At 34.8% G+C, this 19,982-nt stretch overlaps 1 protein-coding gene across 1 annotated transcript in view; it reads right to left on the bottom strand.

The window, feature by feature from the left end:
* LOC133185262 (uncharacterized) overlaps window positions 1-19,927 on the bottom strand; it is a 25,957-nt gene extending 6,030 nt beyond the window's left edge. Inside the window, exons 1-25 of the mRNA XM_061320379.1 lie at window positions 19,868-19,927; window positions 19,525-19,709; window positions 18,721-18,834; window positions 18,329-18,393; window positions 17,734-17,917; window positions 17,445-17,575; window positions 17,275-17,307; window positions 17,025-17,112; window positions 15,459-15,541; window positions 14,311-14,388; window positions 14,065-14,162; window positions 12,836-13,819; window positions 12,286-12,417; window positions 11,953-11,979; window positions 11,589-11,856; window positions 11,135-11,243; window positions 9,583-10,693; window positions 9,359-9,473; window positions 9,035-9,199; window positions 8,817-8,924; window positions 8,610-8,720; window positions 7,450-7,553; window positions 5,033-5,516; window positions 4,786-4,861; window positions 4,619-4,687 (exon numbers count right to left, since the gene is read on the bottom strand). Coding sequence (XP_061176363.1) covers window positions 4,619-4,687; window positions 4,786-4,861; window positions 5,033-5,516; window positions 7,450-7,553; window positions 8,610-8,720; window positions 8,817-8,924; window positions 9,035-9,199; window positions 9,359-9,473; window positions 9,583-10,693; window positions 11,135-11,243; window positions 11,589-11,856; window positions 11,953-11,979; window positions 12,286-12,417; window positions 12,836-13,819; window positions 14,065-14,162; window positions 14,311-14,388; window positions 15,459-15,541; window positions 17,025-17,112; window positions 17,275-17,307; window positions 17,445-17,575; window positions 17,734-17,917; window positions 18,329-18,393; window positions 18,721-18,834; window positions 19,525-19,629 — 4,842 coding nt within the window. The 5' untranslated portion in view covers window positions 19,630-19,709; window positions 19,868-19,927. The remainder of the gene's footprint in view (window positions 1-4,618; window positions 4,688-4,785; window positions 4,862-5,032; window positions 5,517-7,449; window positions 7,554-8,609; window positions 8,721-8,816; window positions 8,925-9,034; window positions 9,200-9,358; window positions 9,474-9,582; window positions 10,694-11,134; window positions 11,244-11,588; window positions 11,857-11,952; window positions 11,980-12,285; window positions 12,418-12,835; window positions 13,820-14,064; window positions 14,163-14,310; window positions 14,389-15,458; window positions 15,542-17,024; window positions 17,113-17,274; window positions 17,308-17,444; window positions 17,576-17,733; window positions 17,918-18,328; window positions 18,394-18,720; window positions 18,835-19,524; window positions 19,710-19,867) is intronic.
* Between the last annotated feature and the right edge of the window lie 55 nt (window positions 19,928-19,982).

Here is a 19,982-nt window from a genome sequence, read left to right as displayed (position 1 = left end):
CTGGTAGTGTGCATCAACAGAAGTATCATTCATGCAAGTTTGGTCAACATAGGGTTTATAGTTACCTTAGAATGAATCTGCTCCAAAAACTTTAAGCTGGTCAGTCACTTTGAAAATGTAGGTCAGATCCAGCATCCATGCAAGTTTGGTCAATATAGGGCTTATAGTTACTTGAAAACAAGACCTGATCCAAAAACTTGAACCTATTCCAAAAACATTAACTTGGTTATTCTTTGGCTGGAAATGCAGCATCTGAAACCTGACTGGTACAATGAAACATAAAGCATCATCCATGCATTTCTGATCAATATGAGGCATAGAAGTATTTGAAAAGAAATCTTCTCCAAAAAATTTAACCTGGGATGCCAACAGTATTACATTAGCTCCCCCAACTTTGTTGAGGTGAGTTAAAAAGCAGACAAGATGGTCAGACATATTGGAAACCCATACCATAATATGACAAATCAAAAGATGGGAAATCAGTGGTCCATCAGACCTTTGGCTTGAATTTTAAACTACTTGATGATGCTTCCATGTCAAAATAACAAATGGCTTTGTTGTACTTGAGAAGATTTTAAAAAAAATTTCTGATATATTCCTTTGTAAAAATTTGATCCCCCCTTGTGGCTCCTCCCTATCTCAGGGGTCATCCTTTGAACAAACTGGAATCTACACTACCTGAGGATGCTTCCATATCAATATGACTAAACATAGCTTTTCTGTTCTTGAGAAGAAATATTTTTTCTATGTGTTCTTATGTAAAATTTTCTATCCCCCTATTGGGCCCCACCCTACCCTCGGGGGTCATCATTTGAACAAAATTGAATTTACACTACCTGATGATGCTTCCATATCAAAATGACTAATCATGGCTTTGCAGTTCTTCATCAGAAGAAATCTTCCTATATATTTCTATTTCAGACTTTGATCCTCCATTGTGGCCCCACCCAACCCCAGGGGGGCAACATTTGAACAAACTTGAATCTACACTACCTGAGTATACTTCCACATAAATATGATCAATCAGGGCTTTGCTGTTCTTGAGAAGAAGATTTTTAAAGATTTTTCCTATATATCTCTATGTAAAACTTTTATCCTCCTTTGGGGCCCCACCCTACCCCCAGGGGTCATGATTTGGACATACTTAAATCTATACTACCTTAGGATGCTTCCATATCAATATGATCAATTAGGGCTTTGCTGTTATTAAGAAGATTTTTCCTATATATTTCTATGTAAAACTTTGATCCTCCATTGTGGCCCCGTCCTACCCCCGAGGGTCATAATTTGAACAAACTTGAATCTACACTACCTGAGGATGCTTCCTTATAAATATGACCAATCATGGCTTTGCTGTTCTTGAGAAGAAGATTTTTAAAGGTTTTTCCCATATATTTCTATGTAAAACTTTGATCCTCCTTTGGGGCCCCGCCCTACCCCCAGGGGTCATGATTTGAACAAACTTGAATCTACACTACCTGAGGATGCTTCCATATAAATATGACTCATCATGGCTTTGCTGTTCTTGAGGAGAAGATTTTTAAAGATTTTTCCCATATATTTCTATGTAAAACTTTGATCCTCCATTGTAGCCCCACCCTACCCCCGGGGGTCATGATTTGAACAAACTTGAATCTACACTACCTGAGGATGCTTCCATTTAAATATGATTCATCATGGCTTTGCTGTTCTTGAGGAGAAGATTTTTAAAGGTTTTTCCTATATATTTCTATGTAAAACGTTGATCCTCCATTGTGGCCCCGCCCTACCCCCGGGGGTCATGATTTGAACAAACTTGAATTTACACTACCTGAGGATGCTTCCATTTAAATATGACTCATCATGGCTTTGCTGTTCTTGAGAAGATTTTTAAAGGTTTTTCCCATATATTTCTATGTAAAACTTTGATCCTCCATTGTGGCCCCGCCCTACCCCCGGGGGTCATGATTTGAACAAACTTGAATCTACACTACCTGAGGATGCTTCCATATGAATATGACTCATCATGGCTTTGCTGTTCTTGAGAAGAAGATTTTTAAAGACATTTTCCTATATATTTCTATGTAAAACTTTGATCCTCCATTGTGGCCCCGCCCTACCCCCGGGGGTCATGATTTGAACAAACTTGAATCTACACTACCTGAGGATGCTTCCACATGAGTTTCATCTTCCCTGGCTTTGTGGTTCTTGAGAAGAAGATTTTTAAAAGATGCTATTAATTTTTCACTAATTCTTTATTATCTCCCCTTGAAAGAGGGCGTGGCCCTTCATTTGAACAAACTTGAATCCCCTCCACCCAAGGATACTTTGTGGCAAGTTTGGTTGAAATTGGCCCAGTGGTTCTTGAGAAGAAGTCGAAAATGTGAAAAGTTTACAGACAGACGGACGGACAGACGGACTACAGACACAATGTGATCAGAAAAGCTCACTTGAGCCTTCGGCTCAGGTGAGCTAAAAATTATTAAAAAAAAACTTAGTGTAGGGTCAATTTTAGCTCAATTTCCATGATTTCATTGAATCAATCATCAAGACAAAAATTTCTAACCTCCAAATTCATATAATTTCTTAACAAATTAGATAAGTAAAATTGTTATTTTAGCATTTGACATGGGCTATCCCTGTAATGCCTAGCCTATAGATAAAATTATTTTGAAATTATGTGAGGAAACCGTAAAGAATGGTGTTTTAGTCATAAAAAAATGAGCAACAAATAACTCTGCAATAATCAGTCTAGACGAACTCCAAAAACAGCGTTTCCGGAAGTAAGAAATTGAGACTGAAAAAGACTCCGAAAATCGAGTCCGCGCATGCGCACACACACAAAAAATGGCGATTTTTCGGCAAAAATGATGGGTCTACAAAAACTGTCCGTGCAAAGTTTTGGAAAGTATGGCAATTATATCAGTACTCAGAAATGCTAAATAAAAGACTTCGGAAGAGATCGTATTTGTCAGATTTTTGATTTTATTTGCAAACAAGAGGCCCATGGGCCACATCGACCACCTGAGCACATTGGCTAGGCAAAAGCACAAATCAGTTCAGTATTGAAATGATTAACCGGGGGGGGGGGGGGGGGGGGGGGAGGGTCTTGAATTTTAAACTACCTGATGATGCTTCCATGTCAATATAACAAATGACTTTGTTGTACTTGAGAAGATTTTTTAAAAAATTTCCCATATATTCCTTTGTAAAAATTTGATCCCCCATTGTGGCTCCTCCCTATCCCAGGGGTCATCATTTGATCTTAAATCTACACTACCTGAGGATGCTTCCATATCAATACGACTAAACATAGCTTTCCTGTTCTTGAGAAGACATATTTTTTCTATATGTTCTTATGTAAAACTTTCGACCCCCCAATGGACCCCACCCAACCCCTGGGGGTCATCATTGGAACAAAATTGAATTTACATTACCTGAGGATGCTTCCATATCAAAATGACTAATCATGGTTTGCAGTTCTTCAGAAGATGAAATTTTCCTATATATTTCTATTTAAGACTTTGATCCTCCATTGTGGCCCCATCCTACCCACGGGGGTCATGATTTCAACAAAATAGTATCTACACTACCTGAGGATGCTTCCACATAAATATGATCAATCAGGGCTTTGCTGTTCTTGAGAAGAAGATCTTTAAAGATTTTTCCTATACATTTCTATGTAAAACTTTGATCCTCCATTGTGGCCCCACCCTATCCCAGGGGGTCATGATTTGAATAAATTTAAATCTACACTACCTGTGGATGTTCCCATATAAATATGAACAATCTGGGCGTTGCTGTTCCTGAGAAAAAGATTTTTCCTATATATTTCTATGTAAAACTGTGATCCTCCATTGTGGCCCCGCCCTACCCCCGGGGGTCATGATTTGAACAAACTTGAATCTACACTACCTGAGGATGCTTCCATATAAATATGACCAATCATGGCTTTGCTGTTCTTAAGAAGATTTTTAAAGACATTTTCCTATATATTTCTATGTAAAACTTTGATCCCCCATTGTGGCCCCACCCTACCCCCGGGGGTCATGATTTGAACAAACTTGAATTTACACTATCTGAGGATGTTTCCATATAAATATGACCAATCATGGCTTTGCTGTTCTTGAGAAGAAGATTTTTAAAGACATTTTCCTATATATTTCTATGTAAAACTTTGATCCTCCATTGTGGCCCCACCCTACCCCCGGAGGTCATGATTTGAACAAACTTGAATCTACACTACCTGAGGATGTTTCCACATAAGTTTCATCTTTCCTGGCCCAGTGGTTCTTGAGAAGAAGATTTTTAAATGAAGCCATTATTTTTTCACTAATTCCTAATTATCTCCCCTTGCAAGAGGGTGTGGCCCTTCATTTGAACAAACTTGAATCCCCTTTACCCAAGGATACTTTGTGGCAAGTTTGGTTGAATTTGGCCCAGTGGTTCTTGAGAAGAAGTCGAAAATGTGAAAAGTTTACAGACGGACAGACGGACAGACAGACAGACGGACGGACGGACAGACGGACGACGGACAAAATGTGATCAGAAAAGCTCACTTGAGCCTTCGGCTCAGGTGAGCTAAAAAGATAAACATTGTGATTTACCCCCATCCCCCCTTTTTTTACAGTAATCTCACCAGATGATCTGTAGATCTTCCTTTCTTTAATCCCTTTGATTTTCTTTCCACAGAAATAGCAAACTGCAACTAGAGAATAAATATCAAATTATTCAGTGCTCATTTATTTTAAAGATATGGTACTTCAGCAACTTTACAATGAATGCTTATGTTTTCTGTTCACTAACCTCAGGCATAAGTGTATTTGGTTTCCTGGCCCAAAGATAAGAGTCTATCTTCTCTAGAAGGTTGTGCAACATATTTCTGTATGTAAACAAACATACACAAGGTAAACAATCTCGAAAACTTTATTCCATAAACAGAAACAAATTATTTAGCATTCATTCATATTAGCACAGGCAATAAGGTAATGGTGAATTTATGTTTCTGAACAACATAAAACTTGTTTTCCTGTGAAGTATTAAGTAAATGTACCTTTGTTGTCTGTGTTTTAATGCTGTAGTAATACTGGACTGGTAAAGAGACTGGTTCACACGACCCTCTGGGATATCTATCCCTGACAAAATACCCACACAAACTGACACATCTATATACTGCAGCATCAGAAAGGCTACATCACTCCATGAGATACACCGGTCACTACAATTTATCACCATTTCTTCACCAAAGGACTTACTTCTTTGACTGGTTTCTTTACTATCCACACTAACATTAGAAGTTTGTTCATGCGTGCTCTCACTGACTGAAGTTTTGTTTACCAGACTTTTACTGTTCTCTGTGTGCATTTGCAGATTTGAGTCACATTCTGTCTGTTCTGGCAAGCTCCTCTCTGATGAGACCAAGTCCTTATCTTGTTTTCTATCTCCAGCAGGATGATGAAGTTTGTTATGCATGTCATAATAAATCTGAAATAATTCTGTAAAGGATTTCCATTCTTCTACTGTTTCTGGAAGCAATTCTGAAATTAGAGTCAATTGTTTTGAGTTGACAGATGCTTGTTTTCTTCCTTCTTTTCAGTTATCTTTTAAGTAAAATTCTCATTCAGTGGCCCATGGACCAAAATGGTCACCTTAGTTTTTTTTATTAATAAATTCATAATAGTTTGAATACCCTTTGCCGAAGCTAAATTGATGATATATTTAATAAGCAATTTATCTTTTGGAAATCTTTTCTTTTCTAATCATCTAGGAACAAACTTAAATAATAAGTGAACACAGAGACAACACAGAAATTCGTGCCACATGAGTCCAGAGTTTCAGTTCTAGCTCAGATGAACTGGTCATATTTCAGAAATCAAGGCCCATGGGTCTCTTGTTAAGTTATCCTGTGCTTGGAGAAATCAATTTTACAATTTGTAGCATTGTTCTTCACAAAGTTTATACATGTGTCTATTTCTTTTAAAACTCTGCACTTTTATTCTGACCAAACTGACCCCAGGGGCCCACTACTGGCACGACCCAAATCTTCACATGATGCTTACAAATACATGTACAAAATTAAAGCCTTTCTCAAATCTTTTTATTGCCTACTACATGTAAGAACTACACTATATGACAAATGGCTTCACCTTTTCCATTGTCATTTTCCCTTATTCATATAGTAACATTCCACTATTACTTGCATATGGTGTTTATGTTTCCCAGCTGCTTTGGTAGGCAAGAGAATGCACCGAGTATGATCAACTTTTTAGTCAAGGCAGGTTACTGACAAATAAGTTGATTTTAGATGGCTTTCAAGTTCAAGTTCTAAAAATTAGCATTTCAGGCCAGTAGGCCAAGAGTACATTTTGACAACATAGTTTTTTTTTGTTTTTTAAACAATATTATGTAACTCATTTACAAGGCATATATTTCTGAACATTAAAGTTATACACTAGAATGCTTTCAACAATCTTGTTTAAGTCAGCATTTGACAAATTCTATGGTTGTTATAGTGGCCTCGTATGCAAATACAAACTCTTGTTAGGTCATATTTTGGCTAATGTTTCATACCAATTTTTAGGCCATTGCTTTTATTCTAATTTTGATTACAAATACCAGTACTCTGTTTACCTGACCAATACAAAGGACTCACGATAGATGTGACTGGTCAACAGGGGATGCTTTATTCTACTAAGCACCTGATCTAAACTCAGGTGTTTCCAGGGGTCCATGTTTTTAACCCTGCTCAGAATTTGCATTGTTTAAAGGATTTATGAAATAGATCACTGTTCATCATCTTCACCTTTTCCATTCTAGACACTTCTGTTTAAAATCATGGCTCTCTTTATATTATCAATACCGGTATGTAGGATGTTTCTTGAATATCAATTTGATTAATTTTAGCCCTGCTGCTCTGAAGGTTTTTATTATGCTTTTCATACATTAACACAAGCCCAGTGCTCTGAATAAATTTGACTCTTCCCCATTTAGACTAAGGTTGCTTGCCTTAATGTTAGTTCCTTTAATTGTGCCACCATCATCCTCAGAAAAAAGATGATTAAGAAGAAATTTCCTACATATTCCTACGTAAAACCCATTTGTGCCTTACTCTAGCCCAGGGACTTTCGATTTTAAGAATTTAAATCTACACTGTATAGGCATAATTGCACATTTGAATGATTGCAAGCATACTGTATATTCATAATTAAAAAAAAGCTTTAATGTTCTGTCTTCCTTCTGCACAAATCTTCAAGAATTCTTAAATCACCCAACCCAGAGCTCACTATTCCTTTGTTTTCTCCCCTTATTAGTGGATATTGTCCTTTCAATTTTGAGACAAATATGATATCTGTTCATTCAAGGATGTTTTGTTAATTCAGATGGATGAGCAAAGGGACATTCTTTTCTTGTAACAGAAAAAAATCTGAACTTGCAGCTCAGGTGAGTTTGAAAGCTGATACCAATACTTACCCAGCTCATGAATTAACTGGAGATCTCCCAAACAAAAGACTATGGTCACCATTTCATTCCACTTATGCTGCCTTTTCAGTAACAACAGACACCCTCTCCAGTAACTATTACATAAGTAAAGTTGAAATCAATAATTATGTCTCTAAAGACTTTTCATTTATGCACATAAGGACTACATGTATTTGAATACATAGGTTCACATAATGTACATGTCCATGTACAGAAACTTCATGATCTCATTAAAACAGAAAGTTTTGTTAGTTCCTTATAACTGAATGTAAAATATTACAAAAATACAATATTCACATGGAACTAAATTGCATCAACTAAAATCTTCTGAAGTTTGTTCACTTGAACATACTGCTGTACATGTGGAAATAATCACATGGGGGTAATTTTTCATGATTCTGCAAGCAAAAAATTCACAAAATTTACCCAAATGTGAAATGTTCTCGATATCATAATTCCATATGAGGGATATTTTTTCCTTTTTGGTAAAAATAATCCTCGTGCACAGACATCAATGGTTGTCCCATTGCCTGGGGCAAGTAAATTCTCAGTTTGGGCAAGTGGAAATTATCCACCCTCTTGTCCAATCTGGCAAATTAATATTTCTGATAGAAATATTTATCTTTATCCTACTTTAGTTTATAAATTCATTCGGAATTCCTCCGTAGTTTTTTTTAGTTTTTAGATACATGTACTTATGTATCAATGTTCATTCAATGATCAGGCTTGTTATTCTGTTTTCTTTTGTGGTAGCAATATATTATACAGAATATAAATAAGACAGTAATACTCAGTGTACAACATATCCTATTCATGGTTTTTTTATAGCAAAAAAAAAACAAATGGTACATGTTGAAGTATTGTTTTGCAGTCATCTCTGGGGAAAAACTAAGGCAAAAATGATGAGACCTTAAAAACTGAGGCCCCTTGTCATGGTAGGCTTTGGCACAATAGAGAACCCTCACTGCTCAATGGCCCTGAGTGCTGAGAAAAGGTCTAAATTTGTAGCCCTTCATTGGTATATGGTAACGTCTCCATATGAGTGAAAAATTCTCAAACAGGACGTAAAACAGCATACAATCAATCTTCCTCAGAGACCATTGTTTAACACTTTTATTTATAGAGTTATTTATTTGCATAAGATAACATACCCTGCTTTTCTACAGATTTCTAAGCATTCCTCTCCTTGATCTGCTGTAGCAGTCTGAAGAAGGAAGTCTATCTTAGCTTCATCCTCCCATGCTATGGTGTGATTAAACAACCTAAAAATATTCAGGGAATAGAATGTCACCTTCTCGATTTTTTCTTATTTAACCTAATGTAGAAATTGGATTCACGTAAAGAAAACTGCAACTTACCAAGGGTTACCATACTCATCTTTTAGTTGTTTACAATGTTTTGTCTTTTCCAATAAAGTTTGTAGCCATGTGTAAATCACTCTTTTCTCTGCATTTAAGTTACTTAACCTACAATATTAGAAAAGCATACAGTAATTCATGTGATTATAGTCGTGACAACTCTGTTTAAATTATGGTAAATATTACACATTCAGAATAATCAATAAACAATAACACACCTTCTTGATGACTGAAGGTCTTCGTATCTGCCACACATGAATTGGTCCAAATAGCCAGCCTCTTTCTGGTGATAAAGTTGACATAGATAGACTATATCCATTGGATGGATATTGTCACATGTCATACAACATGTGACAGTTTCAGATGGAAAATGCTTAAACAATCTGAAATTCAATTTCCATAGTCTTAGTTACACAAGCATTTGCATATGTATACAAAGAATATCAAATACATGTACCTAATTGCAAATTTATAGTGACACAACAAAATATTGTATACAGTTAATAATGAAAGTATATTTACACTCAATCAATCACACATACTTGTAAGCATAAAACAAATTCTTTTGATGGTCATGTTTTGTCAGCCCTAAAACACTGATGGCTTCCTCTTTGCTCTTCTTGTCCAACAAAAGCAATGAATCTTCTCTATATTTAACTAAAAATATATTGAAGAAAAAAAACCAACAAAATATTAGTTTAAAAGTCTGAGAAGTTGATAAATGTTCATTAACATACAATCTGAAAGATAAATGTATCTTTGTAACCTTGCAGACTCTGCATCCATGCTTTCCATATTTCAAACTTCTCATCCTCTGACAGAGTGCTCTCCCTTGAATACACTTGCTGTATGAGATCATTTTTATCCAATAAAAAGAAATAGCACCTGACAAACACTGACAAATCACTGTCACTCTCTCTAATCACTGTGTACACTTCATTATCTTCACGAATCAAATCCCTTCTTTCAAGTGATTCACAAAATTCCACTGGTGTACTACTTCTCCTTGTATTGGCATTTTCTGTGTTTAACATATTGATCATCACATTTTCACAGGGTATGTGATGGCTGTGTTCTAGGTTCCTTGCCCCTGTCTCTTTAGAAACAGGTACAGTAAATGTAATGCCCTCTGTTTCACTGAACTGGTTATCAAAATATGTTCCCTTGTTTTCTTGACTTAAACTAGAAGACAAGGGAACAGAAGTTGTATCTGAGAGTTTGGTTTCATTATATTGATAGCAGTCTGAACAAATATCACAGAATGACAAAGCACCAAGGTCAGGTTGAACAGAATCAATAACATTGTGAATACATTTGGAGTTGAAACACTTTCCAGCCAAATGTTTTACAGTGACAAGCATGTCTTCTGAAAAAGGAAATGGGTCCTCTATGTGACATAATTCATTGAATTTGATTTTTTCATAACCATTCATAATCAAGCTGGGATTTAAATGAAGATCACTTTCAGTGTTCACATCACTACTGTTTCTAACCAAAGTTTGTCCATTTTCAGCCATTTGTGAATTTTCACTATCATTAATGCCACAGTCTTGATCAACCACACTAGTTTCAGTTATCTCTTTATTTGAAGCAAGCCATTGACTTTTGCACCTTTTAGAATGTGTAGATTGTAGTAGTTTTAAACACTTATGGGTATTTAATTTCTTCATAATAATATTCAGTTGTATCATCCAATCAGACAGTGTCTCCCATAATGCACCTGGATTGAGCAAAACATTGAAATCCTGCATCTTTGACCTAGTTTGAACAGTTTTCTGGATAAATTCTGTGAGATCTACAACAGAGGATTCTTTTTCTGGTTCTATCATTGGAATGTCTTCCTTCAATTCTTGTTCTTCAGGAATGTTTAGTGTTTCCTAAATTTTAAAGTCAATTTATGTCAATTTCATTAGATATGTAGTTATCATGGGTCCCACGGGCATTTTAAGCATCATTTAAAATAAATATACAAATTGATAAGTTTGAAATATTTTACAGCCAATTATGGCCCTTTGTGAACCTAACACTTTATAGTGTAATAAATGTATAATGAATGCAAGTATACTTTGTGATAAAGAGTCTTTCCTTAATATCAAATTAATAAGAATCACCAACAGTGGTCAAAACTGTGAGGTAATATATTTTTATGATGAACAAATGCAACAACACCTGTACATGTATATGCACCTGAAATTATAGAAATTTCTTCATAAAGATTGAAATCAGTATCTTTTCTAATAGATATATTTAAGTTACATACTTGAAATATTGTTATAAATACTGATAAAAAAATACTTGTGAAGTCTGACACCACTGACCTGGGGTAGATTTGGTTCTTTAGTATCCTTTGGTGATGATGTCATCATTTTCTTCTCCTTAATTGTTTTCAGAATTTTCATTTTTGTGTTTGCAAACTTAGACTGTAAGCTGAAAAACCATGATCAAACTTCAAGGTCATGAGGTCAAAAATCATAAAAGACTCAGAGAAGTCACAGGTAATGCAATTGTTAAATATAAAAGCCCTAATCTTTTCTCTCATTGAAGAGTTTATGGTACAGGTTAACAGGCAGAAGTAGGTCAAACTTCAAATTTTTGTGACAGTCTGACAAACGATTGAGATTTAATGTCCCTGAACTTTCATGAATGCAGGGGGCGATAATTTTTATGTTCATTGTAATAAATATCAATTTAAATCAATTCAATGTTACATCTCCATACCAAAGTTCTTGAACATTCTACATGTTAATATCTGGGAATCAGAGAGGAACCCACCTGTCCTTCACTGAGGTCAAGGTCCTTTTGTTACTCTCCTGGGGCTCTTCCCATGACTGAGTGAGTGGAGACTGGGAAGGTGAATGTAAATCTGTAGCAGAAGAAGACCGGATCAATCCACTTTTCTCTGGTATTGCAGGACAGCTCTCGGTTCTTTGAAGAGTGGAAGGTTTTGATTGGATAACAGCAATGTTATCTAATTGTTCATGAGGCGCTGAATTTGAGATCAAGTTGGATGAAGTATCTGAAGGCCCTCGGCTTCTGACTTCTGAAAATCATGCACAAAATTTTTTGTCTAACAATTTTTATGATTGAAAAAATAATTTAGCATATAAATGATTAAATTTAAACAATAACTGACTACCTGAGTCTGCTTCTTTCCCTTTATTCCCTAAAATAGAGAAATTCCAAAATTAAATTATAATTAGTGATCATATTCCATAGTTACATAACATTCTGCACATATGCATTCTATGAACCCGTGTACATAGCAAAATTTTCATCCGCTCCTTTCACCCTCAAGTGAGCAAATTAAATCGGGGGCGAAATAAAAAAAGACAGAGTTATCTCTTTAGCCTAACTGTTTTTTGAGCACATTTAAAATGGAGCAAAAGTGTTTGCAAGTGTGTTTGGGCAAAAAATCACTGGGAGGCAAAAATAACCCTGTACACAATATATACTGCTATGTTCTACATACTTGAGTGCCTTCTGTGTTGTTTTCCTGACTTTTTCTTTCCTTCGTCAATATCTACAGTAACAGCTTTCCTACGAGTACTGGTCCTCTTCTGACCCTTAGGTTCAGACCTTGTCACAATGAGTGGGGTAATATCTGTAATAAAAGGCCATCTTGTGATCCTTACAGAGATAAACATTGATATTACCAAAACAGTTTATAAATCTTTCTTGACTGCAAATAAAAAACAATCAACTAAACAAATGAAAGGGGATTTTTTTATCAATCTGGAAAAGATAATTTTAAGTATTCTTACTATACACGTAAATATATTTCACTTGATTCCTCTGCCATTAAGTTTTTATTAATTGATTTCATTATCAAAATATCACTATCAGTGGTTTATGTATGTAAAAATTATTAATCTTATTGACTATGCATACCAAAAAATAACAAAAATTCTTTCGGGCGATTAGAGGAACATAAATTTATACATGTAGTATCACAATATTGCACTCAGTCATTCTGAAGAAAGGAGCAGATATCTAAAAGCTCAAGTCAATTCAGTATGTACCTTGGTCTTGTAGAGGAACTACATCAAAAACCCCTTCCTTCAGCAATCTATTTGGCACGTCATCATTTACAACAAAGTCCACTTTTGGCACTGATTTTTCATGAGAACAATCTACACTTGAAAGACTATTTGGTTCTGATTTCCTTTTAGGAAGTTTACTGGGTCCTCGTGGCACTAGAATTTCATCATCAGCAAAAATATCATCAGAATGGATCAGACGATTAAGGTCCTCTTTGTTCATTGTGGAATGGACTACATCTGACTGTCCATTGACAACCACTGAAATGTTTGCTCCATTAAATGTGGAATGTTCCAAGTCAGACAGATCACTAACTACAATATCATCATGTAATATAAAATTATTTGGACTGTTTTCTAAGTGTACATCGCTTTCATTATTTCTAACAGTGTCTTCCTGATCTGTTTTAAATGTATTGTTGAAGTTAAAATCTTTATCAGAATCAGCCACATCTAAAACAGACACAACAACAGATGGTAACTTTGCTGGGGATGATATCCCCGAGTCTGGCTCATCCCATGTCTCAGATTCGTTCCATGAATCCAGTGAAGCAGAACTCTTGGAATTCTTAATCTGATAAATTCCAGACTCCAGACGTATAATTGAAGCTCCAGAACTGGACCGACTCCTACTGTATTCTGATCCTTCCGTTTCTGAACTGGAAGCTATTTCTGTGGAAAATTTTTCCAAAAGGTCAACAACTCTTTCCTCATATTCCGTCAGGCAGCCATTTTGGATGCTCTGTATGAGGTTTTTGAGTGTATTTCTGGACAGCTCTTTGTGGTTTTGATTGGCTAGGATGGACTGGCTGTAGGTCCCACACACCTGAGCAGCTAGTTGCCACAGTTTACGACTGACCAACAGGGATACTGTCCGAGAGACTGTCATCAAGGTCACTTTGCGCATTTCTCCAGACACAAAAAATATATACAACTCTGATCCCTGTACACATGCTTCATATATTTCTGAAATATTAGAATATGTTTACTTGACTGTTTTCCCTATATTTATTAAGTATAGAAATTGAAGAAAATTCTATAGAATATCTCATATTTATACTATTATTTAAATCATCATCTGCTTCATTCAAACATCTTAAGTGCAGAAATAATTATATTAATACGACTTTCTACAATTATCACTGTGCAGGTCATCTGAAATCCTTCATCACCAGCACTCCTTTAAAACTACTTTTTACATTAATTATTACCTGTCTGAAATTCAGTCCAGAGAATCACTTTTGGATTTTCTTGCAAAGGATCAAGTATGAATAGCTTTCTTTTGTTCCATGTTAAAATGAATTTTTCTCTGCAAAATTAAAAAATATATACATATGTCCATTAAAGAAAGGTTATATTTTATGATAAAAAGATACTTGAACCTCTATTCAAAGTAACATTTCAATTAACAATGCATGATGATATCCTATTTATGTCTTTCTAAATCTAATACTTACCCATATGATTTCAAAACTGGAAAATTTGTCCCCAAGGGAGGAAACTCTTTGTTTTCTGTTCTTAGGATGGCATCTCCACTAAGACAATAAGGTTAATGATCAAACATTGATCATACATTCTATCAATTTGCTTTTACTGATTTGCAGAGCTAAACATAAAACAATCAAGGTAGGTCCCTACTTTACAATTTCTTGATAAATGTAATGTTTTCTTTCTTGGAATCATTAGAAAAGCATCTTAGGTAATTAAAATCTGAAAAATACATGTCTTGACTGGTTATTATTCCCCCTTCTCTCATCACACGATTTCAACCAAAATCAATAGATGGCTGTTCTGAATACATTATTAAAGCAAAACACATATCAAATGTACTTACTTACCAGATATTATGTTAGAAATTCAGAATTTGTCACTTTCATTCATAAATTGGTAGAAATGAAAATTGAAGGGGAAAGTATATTTAATGGAGAATTCAAAATTAATACAAAATTAAACATTTCTGGGCATTTTTTCATAGTTAACCACCTTATTTTTCTCTTTAGAGTATTAGATTTTTCATCTGTTGCATTGAAAAGCTACAAAAATGTAGTATTTGGGTTTTTTTCTTTCTACAATGTCTATGTGTATGTCCCCACCCCCTTCCAAATTTATTAATCATCTTCACCTTGAAAACCATGTCAATGAAATATATTTCTTCAGTTGCTTTGAAAAACAACAAAAATCTTTATTTTAAGAAAAAAATTCTATAAAATTCATACATTTTGTAATTACTGTATGAACATTACATGTATGTATAAATACATGTACAGCTTTTTTAATGTAAACACACATGTAGTTGATATCAAGACCTTCTTAAACATGTCATGTTTATACACACTGCCCTGCTACATGTACTAATGCAATATCATCAAAAACAAGATCCAATAATTCTGTTATTCTCTGGTGATGATCATCATATATTTTTAAGCAGTGTAAAAAGTACTACTTGTGATGAGGTCATTTGAGAAGGGACCTACCTATTAGTGCTATAAACTTAATTTGCTTCAAAGCAAACAGAAAAGGATTTGCTTACCTTGGTCGTCACTAATATTTCTTAAATTTACAAAAATAGATGACATTTGTAATTTTCTTTTTATGCTGTGTATACCTGAGTGACAGGATATGTGTAGGAGGAACTGCCAATAGCTGTTTGAATTGATGAGTATGCTGAACATTACCCTCTATGTGTACCTGAAATGTGCAGCCATCAATTATGGAACTTTATCTGCTACAGATTAGCTAACTTTTACAAGAAATGAAATTTCTTCAACATTTGTTAGTTATTATACAGTTAAACTATATCATTGAAGGAGATAGCAAGATTCCAGTTCCCCTTGGACATTTCCAAGGCAAAGCTGAGGGCAATAGCCCTGGTTGAGGGGAAACGGAATCTTGCCAACTCCCTTAATGATATACATTTTAACCGTTTTATTATACTGATAAATATGTAAAATCTAGAGAATTACGGATAACCAGGAATTAGCTTTCGAAACATGGATAAGCTCACTTGACTAATGTATGGCAAAATGGGGGATTAGTCCATTCACAGTGATTTCTAGGGAATTATTCACATCTAATAATCCAATTTTACATAGGGAAAAGCCTGCAGAGGTACAAAAATAAAAATTGATTCCTGAAATAAACTAGAATAAGTACTGAATGTTTTTTTTTTTTTTTACTTGAAAGTGTTATAAATCACACATTGTGCATAAACATGTCAGAGTTTCTATCTATTCTCTCATAAGGTTTATAACTGTAACAGCATGTTTCTGTTTCACTAATGAAAGAAAGTAGAAGTGGAATGAAAATATAGAACTGTACATTGAATTAAAGTACTTTTGGAATATGATTTCATTAACAAACTTATATGACACAATGATTCATCATTTCTTTTTAACAATAACATTTTTCTTTTTGGGGTTGAAGGAAATAAAATGATATAAAGTAATTGTAAATCATTAAATCAATAGTAGGAAAGGAGGAGTGAGTAAAGAAAATATATGGCTGGACCAAGCTCCGGGATCATGAGACATCTTAAGCTTTAATCAAAATCTTTATGTTGCACTAAAATGTTATAGAAGTCAAGCAGACCAAAATTAGAATATTGCCTCACAAAAGTCTTGTTATCTGCAAATTTAGGGAATAATTCAATAATTAATAAAGATTTTATAGGCGATTGAAAATTTGACTTCAGTCTTAAGTCTGTTTCATGATCCTGGAGCCAGGAATTGAACCTGGGACCCCTGTATCACTAGTAAGGTGCTCTACTACTGAGCTATCCAGGCTGGTATGAACAGTCTATATAGCCCAAACTCCTGCATTCCTCCCTCCTTAATTCCTCCATCCTTAAACACTCTTTGACCTCAAAGACACAAGTTCACAGGTCCTGCCAGGACTTACTAGTTTACATATAACCTGAACAAGCCCCCCCCCCCCCCCCCAACACACACACCTTCCATCAAATATAGTAGGAAAGGAGGAATGAATAAAGAAAATATACAGCTGGACTAGGAACCAAACTCAGGACCCCTGTATCACTAGTCAGGTGCTCTACCACTGAGCTACCCTGGCTGAATACTTCTATGAAGTATTGAACTTGTTAAATATTTGAAACTTACATCTATTGTCAAATTTATCAAATTAACAGGTACGTAACACAGATTAAGTTTCTTACTTCCCACAACCTAGAGCCTGGTCTGGCACAGTAGATAACTGCTGTAGTGCTGCCACCATGAAGAAAACATCCTCCATATAACCCATCTCTGCAGAAAGAAATACTCCAAATCCATACTTTGTTTTTTATCTTCATGAATAATCTTTGCATAATAATATGCCAAGATTTATCAACATTCTTCTTGGAATTACATATTCAAGAATTTTCCAGTTACATGTATTTTTAATGTTCACTTGAAGAAAAATCATACCTTGGCTTTGTTCCTATCTGCAGATAATTTGCTCTAAAATTTAAGTATAGATCAGAATACAGAGTCTTGAGTAAAATGCATAAAAACCTGTATGCTACAAAAGGAATGCATAACTTTTTTTTACTTTTCACTTTTATACTTTCATGCAAAATCAAAAAAGGTATAATTACTTGGCTGTGTTACAGAGGAAGCATTCTGTGCGGGTGGAGACGAGGAGTTTATCTTGGTACAGGTCCAGCTGAATCACTGGGACAGACAAGGTCAGGATGACCTCAATAGGAGCCAGGACCAGGTTCTTCATCTAATATTGTTTAATCAATACAATATTACACTGTACCCACACAGAAGAAGACATAATTCAAGATATCATCACTGTGGAATTATCAAGTGATTAACAATCAATTTACTTACAATATTTATTATCAGTCATTGAGTACTGTAGAAAGAATAACTGATTACCTTTGAAGTTGGAATAAGGGAAACCACCACATTGCCGGCATTATCAGCTGTGTACAGTTTCTGTCCCCCAGCATCCCACTGAATACAACTCACACTCTGCTGTAAGTGGTTGTTAATGGCACGTAGCCTGTCTGGCTTCTGTCTCTTGTCAATGTTCATCTCCATGACTTGAACATGGCCATTTCTGATAAATTCATTCAAAATGCAACTGGATTCAGACATGGATTACCAAGAATATTTCATAATTCCCCCCCCCCCCCCCCCCCCCGGCTATTTACTGCAATATCCCAAACCCTAGGATATCATTATTTTTTTGTAAGCCTATGCAACCAAGCACAAGATATTATGTTTGACTGTATTTCATTAAACTATATAATAAGGTTGTGGATAAAGTTAAGACAATCAATAGATGTTTGTATCAATATTATTTTGAAACATTTCCGACAGTTAACAGATGACTTGCGTACAGTCCTCTGCAGGTTGCTATACGCTACTTACAATGATATGCAGCATGCCAAATTATGTGTATAAAATGTTTTAAATTAAATTCCAATGACTGTTGAGCCAACTCATATGATTTGCTGACAACACTTACAACATGGAAAAGGCTACTGTTTTGTTTGTGGGACAAACCTTCACATTGTTGACTGATGAAGGTTCCTGCAAATTAAATGAATAACTTTGCCATAAAATATATCTAGCAAATGAAAAGAAACTACTAGATAAACAAAAATAAGCTAAGGAAGAGGTGCATTGCTTATATGTAGTTAAAGGTAAGTAAAATATATTATTTTAATTAACTTACAGGAAAAAAAAATTAAATATTTTCTGACGAATTTGGAGTTTTTTTTATAAATTCCTCATAAAACTAGACAAAATACAATTTTAAAAAACATATCGTAATTTGTTATCATTATAAAGAATAGTTCAAGAGGGTGCCTGTAAGGGGTGTGATTATGTTGTAAATCTGAACTTTCATGGACTTACTGCTTCACTAAAAACAACTTGGAGATGTCGCAGACTGACTTTATCAAAGATATACACTGATCCTGTATTACTCCCCACTGCAATATACCGACTGGAAACATCAAAGCAGGTATACTGAAAATAAACACAATGTACAAGATATTTAAGAAAATAACTGACAAAATATATACTTACTGATAAGTTCCACAGGACATATTACTTTAAGGTTTGATGGTCCTAGGTTTCACATTTTAAAGATATCACCTGGATATGAAAAAGCTAACAGATGGACAAACAAAGAAAAACTGGAAACGAACACCTTGAGGTTAAATTGTGTAGATACTGAACGGTATTCAAAAGGGTCTGTACCTAAAGTTATAAACTTAAAGACATAAAACAGATCACCAACACTTCATGAGAATGCAGCTGTAAATTTATTTAGTTGACCAGTTTCGATGACGACCCTCTCTGGTCGAAACCGGTCAACTAAATAAATTTACAGCTGCATTCTCAGGAAATGTTGGTGATCTGTTTTATGTCTTTATAAGATGGACAAACAGATGAAAATATTATAATGTGGCCTGCCAGAAGACTGGGATGTAAAAAAGGCATGTTATCATTATAAATACACATAAAAGGCTAATTTTTGGAATATAACAAGCAACTAAAAAGCCCCAATAGAAAAAATAGTCATGACATCTATTATATGATCCATTATATATGCTTGATTTTACTGAATACTGGTATCTAATTTGACAAATACATACACACTGCCAAAAAGGTATAATTTAGAGAAAATTTTAATGGAATCTTTAAATGAACTACCTTTAATCTAGCAGATCCACGTAATGGTGATTTAAGATCATCTAAAGAACATGTCTCCACTAGGAGATAGTCTGTTCTTCTCTCCACGGTTGGTTTTACTGCCATCTTGTGTAAAGTTGTCTCAGATTTTAAGTTATTCCCATATCTACGAGCTGATTTTTCAATCTGGTTTGTAATCCATTTTCCTAATTGATAAATGTACATGATGCAGTACAAGCAGACAAGATGTAAAATATAATAATTTTCAACTCACAATCACATGTTCATTTGCTGTTCATTACAAGCATTGAAAATGTGTACGTTTTCTAAACGATACAAAGTTAACACATTGTCTATGACCTACCAGTTGCTGCCTTGTGATCTGTTTATTTTCCTTTCTCAAACCACCTTCTCGTCACATGACGAGAAACTTTTATTTCGTTAGATAAAACGTACGTATTGTATTCGGATATGAATCA

This window comes from Saccostrea echinata, unplaced genomic scaffold (assembly GCF_033153115.1).
Source record: "Saccostrea echinata isolate AGI-Se365-2 ecotype Australia unplaced genomic scaffold, CSIRO_AGI_Sech_v1 ptg000001l, whole genome shotgun sequence".
Taxonomy (NCBI): Eukaryota; Metazoa; Mollusca; class Bivalvia; order Ostreida; family Ostreidae; genus Saccostrea; species Saccostrea echinata.
Note: the sequence above shows the minus strand (reverse complement) of the source record. Positions and strands in the feature narration are given on the sequence as shown.